This window comes from Cariama cristata, unplaced genomic scaffold, assembly GCF_000690535.1.
Source record: "Cariama cristata isolate BGI_N322 unplaced genomic scaffold, ASM69053v1 scaffold31786, whole genome shotgun sequence".
NCBI lineage: Eukaryota > Metazoa > Chordata > Aves > Cariamiformes > Cariamidae > Cariama > Cariama cristata.
In genome coordinates this window covers 1866-17100 of record NW_009622046.1, presented here as the reverse complement: position 1 = coordinate 17100, position 15235 = coordinate 1866, and the positions used below count along the sequence as shown (strand labels likewise).

General features: G+C 37.9%; 1 protein-coding gene across 1 annotated transcript; it reads left to right on the top strand.

The window, feature by feature from the left end:
• The first annotated feature begins 284 nt into the window (after positions 1–284).
• On the top strand, positions 285–10407 carry GPX7 (glutathione peroxidase 7). The gene is made up of 3 exons (XM_009702203.1): positions 285–491; positions 7673–7934; positions 9839–10407. The coding sequence occupies exons 1-3, from the start codon at positions 285–287 to the stop codon at positions 10000–10002; spliced, it is 633 nt and encodes a 210-aa protein (XP_009700505.1). The 3' UTR covers positions 10003–10407.
• The last annotated feature ends 4828 nt before the right edge of the window (positions 10408–15235 follow it).

The window sequence follows — 15235 nt, the reverse complement described above, 5'->3', positions numbered from 1 at the left end:
TATCCTGCAGACACATACGTTATTACTGTTCTTGAGCCGATTAGCACTTTCATTCATCTTGTACCCATAAACAGCCTTACTTAATACACCACTACCATCACGAAATACTCCATTTCAGCGTGTCTGAATCGTCCATAACTACATCCTCGTGAGGTCTGGTATGGACACAGCTCCCAAGCCTTTGCAGAAGTCAGACTGTTGCAAAAGCTGCGTTTGCAGCAGTCCTTTCTTTGCGGCAGCGCTTTCCCACCGTGGCCAGGCTCTCGGCAGCACGGCCGTGCAGCATGCTAGATCCTGAGGGCAGTGTGGAGCACAAGCCTTCCTCTTCCTTCCCCAAAGTTTTCCTCATCCCTCTAGCCATGCTCCTTGCAATTGCAGCACTCCTGCTCTTAGCATTTTCTGCTACGCAGCAGAAAGAGCCTGATTTTTACACTTTCAAAGTTGTAAACATCAGGGGCAAACTAGTCTCTCTGGAGAAATACAGGGGCTCGGTAAGTCTGCACGGAGACGGGCAGCTCTCGCCCAGACTCACTAACCGGCCAGTCCTTGCATGTCTGCGAAACCAAGGGGGGGTGGAGAGATTGTACGTTAACTTGGCGCACACCGGCAGATAAATCTGGGTTTACGACGACTCTTTAACTGATCTGGAGTGTTGCCTGCATGTTTCCTTTGATACCGCTCCATAGGTCTTTGCGCTCTTTAAATAAAACGTTTGCAGTCTAACGTCTGTGTCTGTCCGCGTCTTTTCCTTCTGCAGGCTGCTGCCTGTAGACGTGGCAGAGAGGGAATGCCTGCCTGCCTGCCTTGCCTTCTGCAGGATGAATTGCACTGGGTTGCGGCTATTAAATTTGAAGCTCAGGAAGTTTATACTTTTGTATAACTTACTTTTGGAGCTTATTTCTGCCTTTTAACTGCATAACTTTTAGTAAAATATTTTTACTATGTTCTACCTGGGGGGAAAAAAAAAAAAAAAAGATGGGATTTAAGCAGTGACTAGTGGAGGTTTCACCATAATTAGCAAAAAAGTGAGAGATGTCATAATTATTTTAATATTAGGGTATAGTGAAATTGTGGCAACATCATGCTATTCCGCTTGTTGCTTTTTAGTGTGACAGAGCAATACGGAGAAGGGCATGTAGACGCACATATACTTTTAAGATGTGTTTTAAATTTTATTTACATATTACACTAAGGCGTTCTAGGCAGAGCTTTCCTTCCCATTTTAAGAACATTTTCCTTGAATGTAATCTTAATTTTTTTTTTTTTTTTTTTTTTTAGCCGTTTGACCATCTGGGAAAGATGGTCAATACCTATGGAAGAGTGAAAAGGGACCTTAGCACACAGGGGGCATAAGCTGTGATAGCCACACTCACAAATTACAGAAGCTAAAATCAACATAAAGCCTACAACTGCCACCCGTAGCGCTCAAGTGACACATCTTCTGTGATACAGCCAGGCAGACCAAGAGCTTAGCTGTTGCCAAAAAAGGCAGGCACTGCTTCTCACTTTCACCCTTATTCTCCAGCTTTGTGTCTCCACTTCCTTTTCCCCTTCCTCAGGTACTTCACTGAGGTGTCTGAGCTCACCAGTCCACAGCAGTAGGCCACTAAAACATTGGCAGGAAGACAGAGAAAGTATATGGGAGGAGATGCACATTTTCCTGAGCTCAATAGAAAGGGGATACTGGTGCATTTGGACCAAACAAGAGGTCTGAAGCTTACCTGGTCAAAGTTCTCCTCCCCATCTGTGCACAATTCAGATAGAGCAGAACTGGTCCCATGCCCACTCAAATATCTGTATTGGAAAAAACATGGTAGCTATTTAATATTAAGCAATATTAGCTTTTTTTTTAGGAGTTCCTTCCAAAGGCTCTGTCAATAAGCCCTGTTACGGGGCATGTTTTGTCTGCAGGTCATCTGCAAATCTTGTCTGAATAAGCAAATAGCACTTGTAGCTTCTCTACCTCAGGGCCAGAATCTACATGGAAGGCAGCAAAGGGGGCACTCAGAGGAATTCCTTACAACCACCTTGGAGAGAGCTGAGGATGTTCATCCGCTCCGGAACAAGCTGCAGAGCCTGATTCAGGATGTGGTGAACATGCCAGGTTAGGGGTATGTGTCTGTATCTCCAGTGGTGCTGTGATAGCAGGCCATCCTTGAGGCATGACTAGTTTCATAGGGGAGAGCCTTACCTCTAGCCTTACCTCTAGAGCCGTACCTTGGAAAAGGTAATGCCATCAGTGGATGGTACTCCTTGATCTCTGCTAGGCCATACGGAATATTTTATTGCAAAAAAGCGATGACCAGCTTCTGTATGAAACAAAAAGATTTGCATTCAGAGAGCCTATTAATGTTCAGGCTAGCTGCTCTTTGATAATGCATGTGCACAATTTTAAAGAAAATTATAGCAATAAAACACATCCCTTTCTGTCATTATGTCGTCAGAACTCAGTATCAAGGTAGACAAAGGTTAATTAAAACTCCCATTTATTTCTTAAAATAAATCTGCTTAAATCTGCAGTTAGGTAAGTAATGTTAAGATGTAGGTTTATCATAATATTTTAGAGCTATTAAAAGAAAGCAAATAATGTATAAGTACTATGTATGCGCTGCTGGTGTTTTAGAGAGAGTCACTAGTTAGCTCCTGGAACAATAGTCTGCTAATTGCTAAACCAGCTTTTAACAGCCTCAAGCTTTCTGGCAGATGTAAAGACATTTTCTTCAATTCAGTCACTCAAGTAATTTAGTTAAATAACTACTTAATTGGTAGTCAAAAAACTAAGATAGAATTGAAAAAAATCCAAAAGCTTCTAGCGTATATAAAAAAAGTCTGCTAATTCTGAAAACACAAGAGCCATGCTAAGTGTAAACAACCAGTGCAATTCATGACTTGCAGAATCTTTCTTCAATAACTCATTATTAATATAAATTATTGGGTATTCAGACCATTGAAACAATTTTTCTTAGTAAGAAAAAATAAAACTGATATTAATTCAATTTCCATTTAAGTGCATCTGGATACAAATCACAAGTACCCTCTGTTACATAGTAAATAAGAAATGTATTAACAATTCTGAAGTAACAATTAGGGAACAGATTTTTTTTTTCTGAAATAAATGTGCACAGACATAACCTATCGTCCACTTCAATAAAAATACCAAAAAATATGTGAGAGAGTACTCCTTTTTTATGGGTGCATAAGAAATTATATTGCCAAAACACTAAAAACTTGGCATACGTGCTACAAAATCAGGTATCATATTACATCTACTTGAAAGCAAAGAAAGGGAGGACTATTAATACTGAAAAAAAGAGTACCACAAGCGAAATAGATCAAAAAGCTGTCTGTTTTACTGTGTTGCTCAAGAAGACCATCCTCCTATGTTTTTTCCAGGATACCGTGCTGATCGTACCATACCATCTACGTTAAAAATGAAGGGCAGTGACTCCTGGTTGGAAAAAAATCAACAGGATCCAAATACAATTAGTTTTCTGTTTAATCTATCTACCTACCTAATTCAAGAAAGCATATATTTTATTTTATGATCTCTATCAGATATCCTGTAAGAAGCAGTATTCTTACCAAAACCAGTATCTATTTGGGAGTCAGAACTCCCAAGCATCAACTGTTCCCTTCTGTGTTTATAGCTAGCTAGATGTAACAGTACCTACCCCCCCGCCTGCCTGCCTGCCTGCCTGCCTGCCTACCTACCACACAGCTAAGTACAGTGTGCTGAGGTGTGATTAAGCAGTGTTAGTGCAGTGCTTTGGAAATCTTGAACCAAAGGTACTATAATAATGTAAAAGCATTAGGCACTATAACAACGAAAAGTACTATTTTGCCATTGAAAGTAATGCTAGGTACTTTTCATCACAGCTCTCTGCAATTCGAGAATGTAGTATTACTGAATGTGTATAAATACAGAGTATAGTTACTCAATTACTGTACAAAGTATTGCTATTTTTTTCCATGAAGGTAAGGGCTCTGTGAGTCAGTGTAATCTGACGCTTGTAGCTGGTTCTTCCATCAGATGGAGCCAGTTAAGAATCCCCAGGTGTAAAAACCTAAGTATCTACTGTCTCTGCTAAAAGATCCACAAAGTGTTACTTGAAGCTGATAGCAGATTCATAAATCTGTCCACGGATCTTTTCCTCAAGGAGGTACACTGGTGTAAACATTAAGTAGACCAAGAAATATTTTTGCAGTGTTAAATAAATGGGTTCGCTACTAGAATGCATGGATTTTCTAAGCAAAGGGAAGGAAAGGATAATATTAAGAGGTGAAACAACAGTTGATACAGAATTCAGCCTAAGTGAAATAATTTTTGTAAGGTCCAGGATGAATTGTTTGCAATGCACACTAGGTGGTGTACTTGACTTGCACTCTCAGAGCCTTCAGTCAGTCATATTGAACTTAATTTAAATCATTAGTAGTTGTAAGATGTCAAAGTACAGCCTCTTCATGAGAATAAAGAGTGACTGTTATTTATTAAAAATAAAACATTGACCAAAAAAAATCACCACATTTAATCACTTCTGGTCCTGACACTTGAAAAATAACTTGGTAAAGATTTTTAAATAATCATTTTAAACATTCCTTATGAAATGCTAATAAATCCTGAAAGTTTTTTATTATATATGTTAGTTACACTTTTAGGAGGTTTGCACTATTAAACTATGCAGTTCAGTAATAGAATGCATTTTTCTAAGGAAAAAAGAGAAGAAGATTATGTCTGCCATTCTAAGAAATGCTGCGTGTAGTTTCCTCCTATTTTGTGGAAGAATGTTTGGAAGTTTGCACGATTTGCAGTGTGAGCTCTCATGCCTTTCACCACCATGCTGAGTAATAAGTAGTTTTAAACAGCTGTAAATTAAAATTGTTGGGTTTTTTGAGTGAATTCTTTCAAGCGCTCCTAACTTTGAAACCAAGTAAAAGTTATAAAAGCTTGATTGTTTTCATCGGCAAGTCATCTTTCATATCTGTTATAATGTGAACATAATACCTACAGAACCTTATTACAGAACCTCCAATCATAAATTCTTACATTCCCATTGTATTTGGGATAAAGTACCAATAGATGTGAATACAGTAAGGTCTATGAATACTTCTGCATCATAAGAATGCTGAGTCTTAAACGACATTTAAAAAAGCCTCTAGAATTTCTTATGAAAGAACTAGATGTGACTTCAACTCTTAGTGGTACAATTTATCTTTACTTCAATTATACTAAACTACAGTTAGTGCTATGCTCTGTAAATACAAATTATTTGAAAAGAACAGAACTGCCAATAGTTATTTTTTAAGCCCAATATATAAGTTCTGTTTGAAATGCTGACAGCCTGCAACAGGAAAGCATCATAAAATTATTACCCCTTCTCTGAAAAAAAATAATCGTATCTTTGGATGTTTTAGGAGACTGAAATTAAAATTTCAGGTACAGCTTGTAAATGTTGTCTGAATTAATATGATGCTTTGGAGGTTAGCTAGATGGCTCCAGATCATGTTTCATATGCAAGTGTACAGAGATTGCTTAGACTGTATTCTGTTGACCCACTACAGCACAAAGAACACTACTTCAACTTGTGCTTTATAAGATTACCGGTCTTCCAGGGAAAACGGTGCTCCTCTGAAACCACTTTAAATATAGCCATATACCTATACAAAGTACAAAATACACGAAGTAAGTGTTAATATTTAATGTAAGAAATGATGAACACCAACATCCTCTTAGCTTTTTCTTTACTCATTCCTACCCCTTCTAGGGATTTCATTTTATGATCCCATACCTTACCCAGATTATAGGCTTTTATATGCCAGTTTGTTTTCTGGCCTTAAAAACACTATATACATGTAGTCATTTATTTTTCATATATTCTAATTTATTTGATGCACTCTATTCCTATTTCCTATATATCTTTATATTTTGTATAAAAGCATACACATAGGAATATGGAACAACAGTAACATGAGAATCCAAAGTTTAAACTGAGCAAAGCCAGTGGTCACAGATACAAGAGTATGAGACCTGGAGTCAGGATTTTTTACTTCCTTTTCTTGCCCTGCAGCTATTTGCTGTGTAATTTGTTCCAGTCGATTAATGTGGCCAAGCTTCAGGCTTTCCTCTTGCAGCACTGGGCCCTGCAACGCTGCTGTCTCCCACTGACACTCATGAAACCAACATGGCAGCTTCTATGAAACTCCCAAACTCTTGTAGAAAGATCCAATGTAAATAATTACTGTAGTTGTACTAGCACTGGGGAATGTGTTGGCTACTTTGATTGAATTAAAACTTTTTTGCAATTTGAGAATGAAGGGCCAGTTTCTGGGCTGATGTATAATCTATAGAATCCCACTGGATTCAGTGTAATCCAGGTAGAATTTCGGTTCCCAAATCATAATGCTTTTTCTGCATTATGCCTGGGTTTAATCTAGGTGGTTAGAAACATTCTTAGTATTATAATATTTATATTGCCTCATGACTCTTACAAATTGATCTGAAAAAAGGAATAGGATGTAGTTATATGTAAAGGAAACATCACAACAAAGTGCATAATGCTATTTTTATTAATAAAATCATATTGTATCTAAAATATCTATGACATTCAGCTTTAATCCACTCTCAAGAAAATATTAGAATGCACTTAGTTTATGTAGAACAAGAGGCAATTCACACTTAGAAAATTTGTAAGACTAATAAAAACTGTAAGTCTCAAAATAAAATCTAGAAGTTATTTAAGGACAAAATATCTCAAAAACCAGTGTAAAGCTTTGCAACGCCTTGAGAAACTCTGTAGTATGTGTCAGATCAGGGTTAGGTCACTTAATTTCCCCAACAAATTCTTGGCAGAGTCTGTTCCACCGTGTATTCTTCTTACACATGCCTGTTTTCCTGTAGTGCTCATCTGTGTTTGGCATATTGCTCTCTGCTGGATCTGCGCAGGCAGGTTTTACCACCATGCCTGGTAGTAATGTCTGAATGACACAATGCGCACATCAAAGATGATCAGCTGCAGGAATTACTTTAGAGGATAGTGGGCACAGTCTTCACTTCTTGGAATGTCTAATTGAGGCAGTAAACCTTTATGCAAAAACTGTTCTCCTTTTGTCACAACTGAGTAGATTTACTCTAGAAATGGTGGGAAATTTTACAGTCCATACTCCACAGAGCAACCCAAAATCCTATAATTACTTCTGTTAACTTCCAGGTCAAGACACCTACACTAGCAACGATAAATGGATCAGCCAGTTCTGTCCGAGTACTAAATTTTGTACAAGGAAAGATGCTGCAGAACAGATGCTTCACAGCAGATAAATAAACTACCAAAAATACATTCATTTGCAAGTTTCTTTCATGCAACTTGGTATATCTTATCTGGATGGTCATTTCTTCAATATGCTTAGAAACTATCCAAAAGGCAGAACGGAGAAACATAGATTCTCTGTAAACTGAGAATTAAGATCGCTTAGCAGTTTACTGATTATCTTCAAATGGGAATACATAAAAGAAATATTAAATCTTCCTATTGTGAACAGAACTCGATGTAGTTTCAAACATAAGTGTTCAGTCACGGTTCTCCAGACATTCTCATTTTTTGCAAATAATCTGCATCCCAGCCTACCCATTGGAAAACTGACATGTGCAGCACATTTTTTAATCTCTCTTGTTCTTCAGGTGTCGCTAGTTGTCAACGTTGCAAGTGAGTGTGGGTATACAGATAGCCACTACAAGGCCTTACAACAGCTACAGAGAGACCTCGGCCCATATCATTTCAATGTGCTGGCATTCCCATGCAATCAGTTTGGGCAGCAAGAACCAGACACTAACAAAGAAATTGAGAGTTTTGCGCGAAAGACTTATGGTGCCTCCTTTCCTATGTTCAGCAAAATTGCAGTCAGCGGAGCTGGTGCAATTCCTGCCTTCAAGTACTTAATTGGTGAGTAATTGGGAACATTGGAGGGTTGTCTCCCCAGTGTAGAATTCCTCTGACACAAAATACTGTCCGACAGAAAAAAGATATCTATGACTCTGTTCACAGAATCATGGCACAGAATTGTCAGGCTCAAAGAGGTCAGAAGTCATGTAGTCCATCCTGCTGCATAAGGCAGGATTTCTCTCTCTGGCACCCCCGACAGTTTTGTCAAACCCTCTAAAAAGATCTCCAGGGATGAAGACGATAACAGATGCCCTGTAAAAGCTAGACTAATAAACCTCCCCATGGAATAGAGGTCTTGAGATATTCTCCTGTATACATACAACACTTGATCTTCCTTTTTCCACTTTGCAGTCTTGTAAATGCTTCTCCTGTGACACAACTGCTGCAGGTTGGATTTATAAGATTCACCTCAAGAGCTGTAGGATAAGTGGAAGCAAAGCACCTACATAATTTACTTCAACAATCAAAAAGTGAAACCAGGCACTATGAGATGTCCTTGAATACGCCCTCATTCCTTGCCAAGCATTGGAATATCCACACTCTACGTTTCCTCCAGTTCTAATCTGCATTATAGCTAGCACTGAGACCTGAAGAGGTTTTGCCAGTTCTTAGCAGACAGCTGATAAAATACACTGTAAAGCAGGATATTCTCTATCAAGGCACTATTTTTCTTGCACTGAATGAATGCTCTAAATACCATTTAAAGGCTGAACTAAAATGTCAGTCATTATCCAATGTGAAGGAAATGTGAAGCTATGTGAAGCAATGATATATAATAAAGCCCAGTATGACACAGCATCACCTGAGCTGCATTCTGCAAGTTACCTTATCACTTCTTTTCTCCAGCACCACAGTGTTCTCCCACATACCGCTGAATTTAAGAGAGTGTTGGTAGTATTATTTTTGACTACCCCAAGCACACTCCTTCCAGGTGTCTGTAATGGATCTCTCTCCTAGCCAAACTTCCCTGTAATCCTCTTCACATCCTCCCATTTCTGTTTTGCCCAGTGGGGTTGTTACTGCAGACATGTACATGTCACACGAAACTTGCAAAACCCCTGTTTCCCTGTTGGTCCACACACAAAGGACGGCTGCTGGAGGTAGTATATTTATGCAGCATAACGACAAGATAGCCAACAGCATAGGTCTGGCTGTTTCTTGATGATACTTTGAAATACCTTCTGATTCCTTATGAGATTATGTCTAATGTATAATCAATGGAAAAAGACGCTAATTTGTCTGTAGTGTCTGTACTTGTACTATGATTAGTGGGATGAGGCTCCTGGTCTGGTTGAAAATCCTGAAAATTTTGTTAGTCATGTAGCAGAATAGTAAAGAATAAGAACGCAACTCATGTAAAATGAGTATGTGGTCACAGAGGCAAAAACTGTAGTAGATGAGGATTAGGAAGAAACCTTCTGGAACAATTTACTTTGTTATTTCTTCATGTAGCATTTCTCAAAACATTCTTCTGAAGCACATGGTAGCGGGTGCTTTTGGAGGAAAAATTCTGGGTAAGCAAGCAAATAATTAGTCCTGTTACAGCTATATTGTTATGCCAAATTCCATTTTCCTATCAATGTTCAACTGTTTCAGATTTATCTGTATAGCACAGACACACACACACACATGCGCGCACACACTTTAACACCAATTATAGTGCTTTCTCCTGTCTGTCTGTGTGTCTCAAGCTTGACTGTTTCCATTAGTCTCCAGAGGTCTACTGTCTAGTTAAAGCTCCCTGTCTGTCAGAAAATTAATCTTATTATTCAGTCTGAACTCCCTCTTAATTTTACACTCCTTCTTCTTCTGAGAGCGTAATCATCAAACTGACATGAACAAATGTCAGGAATTCGCTAACGTGGTTTTCTTTTCTAAGTTTCCACTTTATATTTTGCCCGTAGATTCTACAGGAGAAGAACCAACCTGGAACTTCTGGAAATACCTGGTGGACCCCAATGGGAAAGTAGTAAAGGCCTGGGACTCTACTGTCTCTGTTGAAGAAATAAGACCTTATGTTACAGAACTTGTAAGGAAAATCATCCTGAAGAAGAAAGATGAATTATGACTTTCAAAAATCCCAGCATGCCAATTATATCTTTATTGAGAATTAGGGCTGGACTTCACATTCCAAAAGAGAGTATATGGGGAAGGGAAATCATGATCAGTGGAATCTATATTCACCATCCTAAGAATGTAGAAAACAGCAAGTTAGCATGGTCAAAGTAATTTAAATTTTTTCTCCAACTGAATTCGGTTTCACCTTTCTGGGAAAGAAGAACTCATCAGCAACTGTTTCTTTACCAATTCAAATTATTAATTGTTGGTAACACTATAGGAAGTCAGTTCATGTACCTTTAGGAAGAAGGCTCAGAATAATGGGAATTTCCTGATTGGGATCTCATTGATATCTACAAATCTGTTGTAATATTTTGATTGCAAACTGAATGAAAAAATAAAGAGTAAAAAATGCATGGTTGACTTAAGGCACGTGGTAGGAAGAGGGCCAAAACAGATACCTTCAAACCAGGCAGACTTACATAGATAGGTCTTTCTAGTTACCAATGCCAAATGTATTTCACTTCATCTGTCTGGAAAGTCAGTTAAGAAGACCATGGGGAAAATGCATGTATAAAATGTTAATGAAAGAAATATGAAGGCAAAGCCTCTGTAAAAATTTTCCAAAAGCTATGAGAAGAATTTCTGCTTTTTTTCACCCAGTAAAGATTATCAGATGATATTTAAATAGCCATTTGAACATCTGTAGGACCAGAGCCTATATGAAATGGCTGTTTCTTCTATTAGCATTTTGCCTTAGAATTACTCTTGCCTCATACAATTGATGTTACGTTTATTTTTCAACTTATAACATCATCCAATTTTGCTGCATGTGCAGACAAACATTAGAGAATCAACATTTTTCCATGGAAATAATTTTTCAGATATTTAATTGTTGCATAATGTTACATTGTTTAATACCACATCGTTACAAATGTAGCATTTCTTCAACTGTAGCACTCCAGCATCTGCTCAGACTTCAGGCTGCAGAATTTCTTAGCTCATACTAAAATAATAACACCAACAACTACAGCCTCATTGTTCTTTGACAGAAACCCTTTGAAAATCTTGCCAGCAAGAACTGTTTTTATCTCAACAAAAACACAATGTACAGGTCCCCTGCTCTTAACCCCAGGATGCTTTAAGAAGAATCTAGTCTTGTCCAATTGCAGTATTATTGATGAGTGAAACCTTTTTTTGTGCTTTGTAATGCTTTTTGTGGCACAAACAATATTTGTCCATATAGTATGAACTCTTTCCAACTGATCATTGCCATTATATCTCTTTAGACATCTAGAATTTGTCTAATGGAGAAGGCAAGATCATATCTATGTAAATCCAGAGTTGTATTTGAAGTTGGACACCCAAAATTGAAATAGAGAGGGCTTAAAATGGCTTTCAAAGCATGGTCTGGGCTCAACTGGCCTTCAGTTATAAAATAGAAACATACTTTGTAAGGAGAAAATTTTAAGCCCTGCAGCACTTGCTAACAGCATGCTGGGGCATTGCATTAGTACCAACGGACAGAGTAAAGAGAAACAGTCTATAAAGTAATAAAAGACCTCCTTTTCTAGCAGTTCGATTCTCTGTCCCATCACAGTATCAGCTGAGCCTGATTTTCCTTTCTTTGTGATATCCTTAGTAACCATTGTCTAAGAGTGATTCATAGAAGAATAGATTAAATGACCGAATGGACCATAGAGTTCACTTTTCTCACCATCAGAGGAGGAAAATATAAATTCACTGCCAATTTCCTGCACTCTTAAGTTACACTCCAAGTGAGAAGTAGCTTGGAACATACTCATTAGTATCAATATGACCTGAACATTTCCATGCCCTGTTTGTCCCAAAGATTCTTTGGCTGCAAACTGTCTTTTCATTTCCTTCTCACTTCTCCCTTCTTACTTGATTTCTTTATTTGCTTCTGTACTGCTGTTACTTCTTCCTTTTATTCTCTTCCACTCCCGCTTTTTTTTTCGCTAAAATCTAAAAAGCCTTGCTCTCTGCTTCTTTCAGGCAAATTGAGTTTGTTTTGTGCAGTACAATCTCTGCCCTTCAGGGTCTTCCTGCAAATCCTAAAGTACCTTTAGTGCTTACTTCCTTAGACTGCTCCACAGAACGAGTCCAAGACCTCAGGAAACAGCAGCTGTTCAAGCATAGGAACTCTAACGTACTGTAGGATCAACCCTTTTATTTCTGATAGTTCGTAAGTACTCTTCTTTCCCCTCTTGCTCTGCAAGCCAGTGCATGCCATAACACTTGCCTTTGATTCCAACTAGAGCCTGTTTGGATACTGAAGAGCTATAATGACAGTGATGAGTTGGAAAAAGTCCTTGCCGCACTCAGGTCAATTAAGGCTTATTTGTACACTTGGGCCCTGACAACTATATGGATGAATATTGTTTGTGCCGCTTTAAAAAGTATTACAAAGCACAAAAAAAGGTTTCACTCATCAATAATACTGCAATTGGACAAGTCTGGATTCTTCTTAAAGCATCCTGGGGTTAAGAGCAGGGGACCTGTACATTGTGTTTTTGTTGAGATAAAAACAGTTCTTGCTGGCAAGATTTTCAAAGGGTTTCTGTCAAAGAACAATGAGGCTGTAGTTGTTGGTGTTATTATTTTAGTATGAGCTAAGAAATTCTGCAGCCTGAAGTCTGAGCAGATGCCTGACTGCTATGAATAACATAATACTGATGATTGTTAGAGTTGGGGTCCTTATCAGTTTGGCAATTTAAAGAGAACAAAGGTAAGTATTACATATGCAGGCTTTGAACAACAACAAATTTGAACGGGCACATGATTTTAGGCACATAACTACTCTCTCTGGAGTTAACAGAAATATTTTCGTGATTAAATTAAGCATGTGGCATATATTCCATCATTTGTTGCATTGGAATCAGTTTGCAGAACAAATGCTTTGGTCTTTTAATCAAAGTTACAGAGTAAAAGTAAATATTCTCAGTTGTAGATTAATTCATATCTAGTCATGCCATAAGTACTTCACGACTTCCTGCTCAGAAAAATTGCAAAGCAAATTGCACTGGGTTGAATTTGTCTGTTGGGACTATATAGAGGGCATGCAGAGATCAGAAATTACTTTTTTGGCTCATGAGTTCCAACAATGTTTTAATCTGACAGAGATCTTCCCTACAGCAAGTCTCGAAAATGGTAAAACAGCTCTGAATATATAGCATGAGACTATTTGCTTTGCCACTTGTCTACTTTGCAGAGAAAGTATTAGTGTGCATTAACAGATGAGCACATTTATGCATGGAGAGTGATTATCTTGATCATCTAAGACTTGATCTCTTAACTGTGTGCAACGTTGAAGGTGTAAACTCTTGGCATGTTGATTTAAATGCTAAACTAAGCACCTACACACATGATTGTATGGAGTCATGTGCCCCCAGAGGCATGCCAGAGGGAAAAGAAATAATTTTAAAGCCTAACTATAAATTTAAAATTAGACAGGACACTTTTAATCTTTCAAAATTTTGTCTCATAAAGAACGTAAAATCAGACCTACATATATCTAAAGCTCTGTTTTGAAATGGAATATGCTACATGGAAACAGAGCAATTGAATGAAGCAATACAGAGGTGTTTAACCCCCTGTTTTGGCATTATAAGAACAAACCCAAATACCCCAGTTATCCTTACAGCCACATCTGGTAATTTAGTTATATGCTAGGGACATTTCACTTGAGTTCCTATTGTGATTCTAGACAGAAACCTCAGTGGCAAACCAGACACAATTTCTCTCTGCTGGATGGTACTCAGCTTATAATTTCAAACACATCAGCATCTCATTCAATAAATAGCTGACCATAGTCAGTACTTTCAGAAGACTGGACATCCCTTTGATTAAGCAAAATTAATTTTATGCTACCTTCAATTATTGGATGAACCAAATACGTTCTTTACACATGTAAATTTGTACTGCAGCTACTCATAGAGCCAAATGAAATTTAACAAGCTTACCACTGACTCATTCACAGAAAGAGTCAAGTGAGCAGAGAAATCAGGTATTCTCTATGACATGATTAAGAGATATTGGAGTAAAAACATCACTGACAAAACACAAAGGAGTGACTCTGTGATCTAATGCTACACAGCTAACTCATCTACCTAGCCAGCTCACAAACATAGCGATATCCACAATATAGGATGAGAAACAACAAAACTCAGCTACATCTTTTATGCCAACTCTGCAGCACCTAGGCATAGGCAAGAGTGGGGACCCCTCTAGTGATAGTGGCTGATCTTTTCCAGCTGTCTCTACACAGGAGCCGAAATCAGCCCCGAGTAACTTTCCATTCTTAGCCTAGAAAACCTGATCCAAGCCATCAATCTACAGGCCTAAGAGATAAGGCATGCTCTTTTATCTCAAAGCATTGCAAGATACCTGCTCAACAAGAAGATCTTCTAAACTAATTCCAGAAAATGAGAACAGTTGAAGGATCATTGCATTTTAAGTAAGCAGACTTGTATTCTGGAAGGTAAGCACAGACATGAAAGCTTTTGAGGCTATTCTGCTGATGTGGATTCTTTTCCCCCACTCAAACAGAAATAACAGCATCCACAGAGTCAGGGACAGATTCTTTCCTAAGCACTAATTGAGGGAACAACAATAGTAGAAGGAAATAATAGTATTCTAGAACAACAGAAAAGACTGAAGTATGATTTCTTGAAGAACACACTTCTCTAACACCTGATATATAAATGCAGTTCCATGGAATACTTCCTCATTAGACAGAAATTACAGAAATCCTAGCTTCAGGGAGCTGTAGTTTTAGTTTTCTTAAGTGAAAGATGCAGTAAGAAAGCTATTATTGTATTACATAAAATAGTCCTCTGTCTTTTTTATCCCTGATTCCCTAAAGGCATTGCTGTTTCATCATAATTAGTGCTTTCATCTGAATTATATGATAAACCATTACATTTTTATTTAGCAAGCAAATAAATCTGACAATAACAAATAAAGAACAAGTGCTCAGGAAGATGTCCATAATCCACAGATTGTTCATCTGTCCTTTAAAAAAGGTCACAATAGTCAAACTGTTCTTGTAATCAAAGACCTTGCTGAATTCCCAGTTTAAACTATAAATCAGCTTCTCTAATCCTTAATGAGAGACACAGACCACTCATTCTGATTTGTCATTACTTCTACATTCCAAATACTAGTTACTTTATTACTGGTACTTTACTGTCCTCTGGAGAGACCACTAACCACTAGAGATA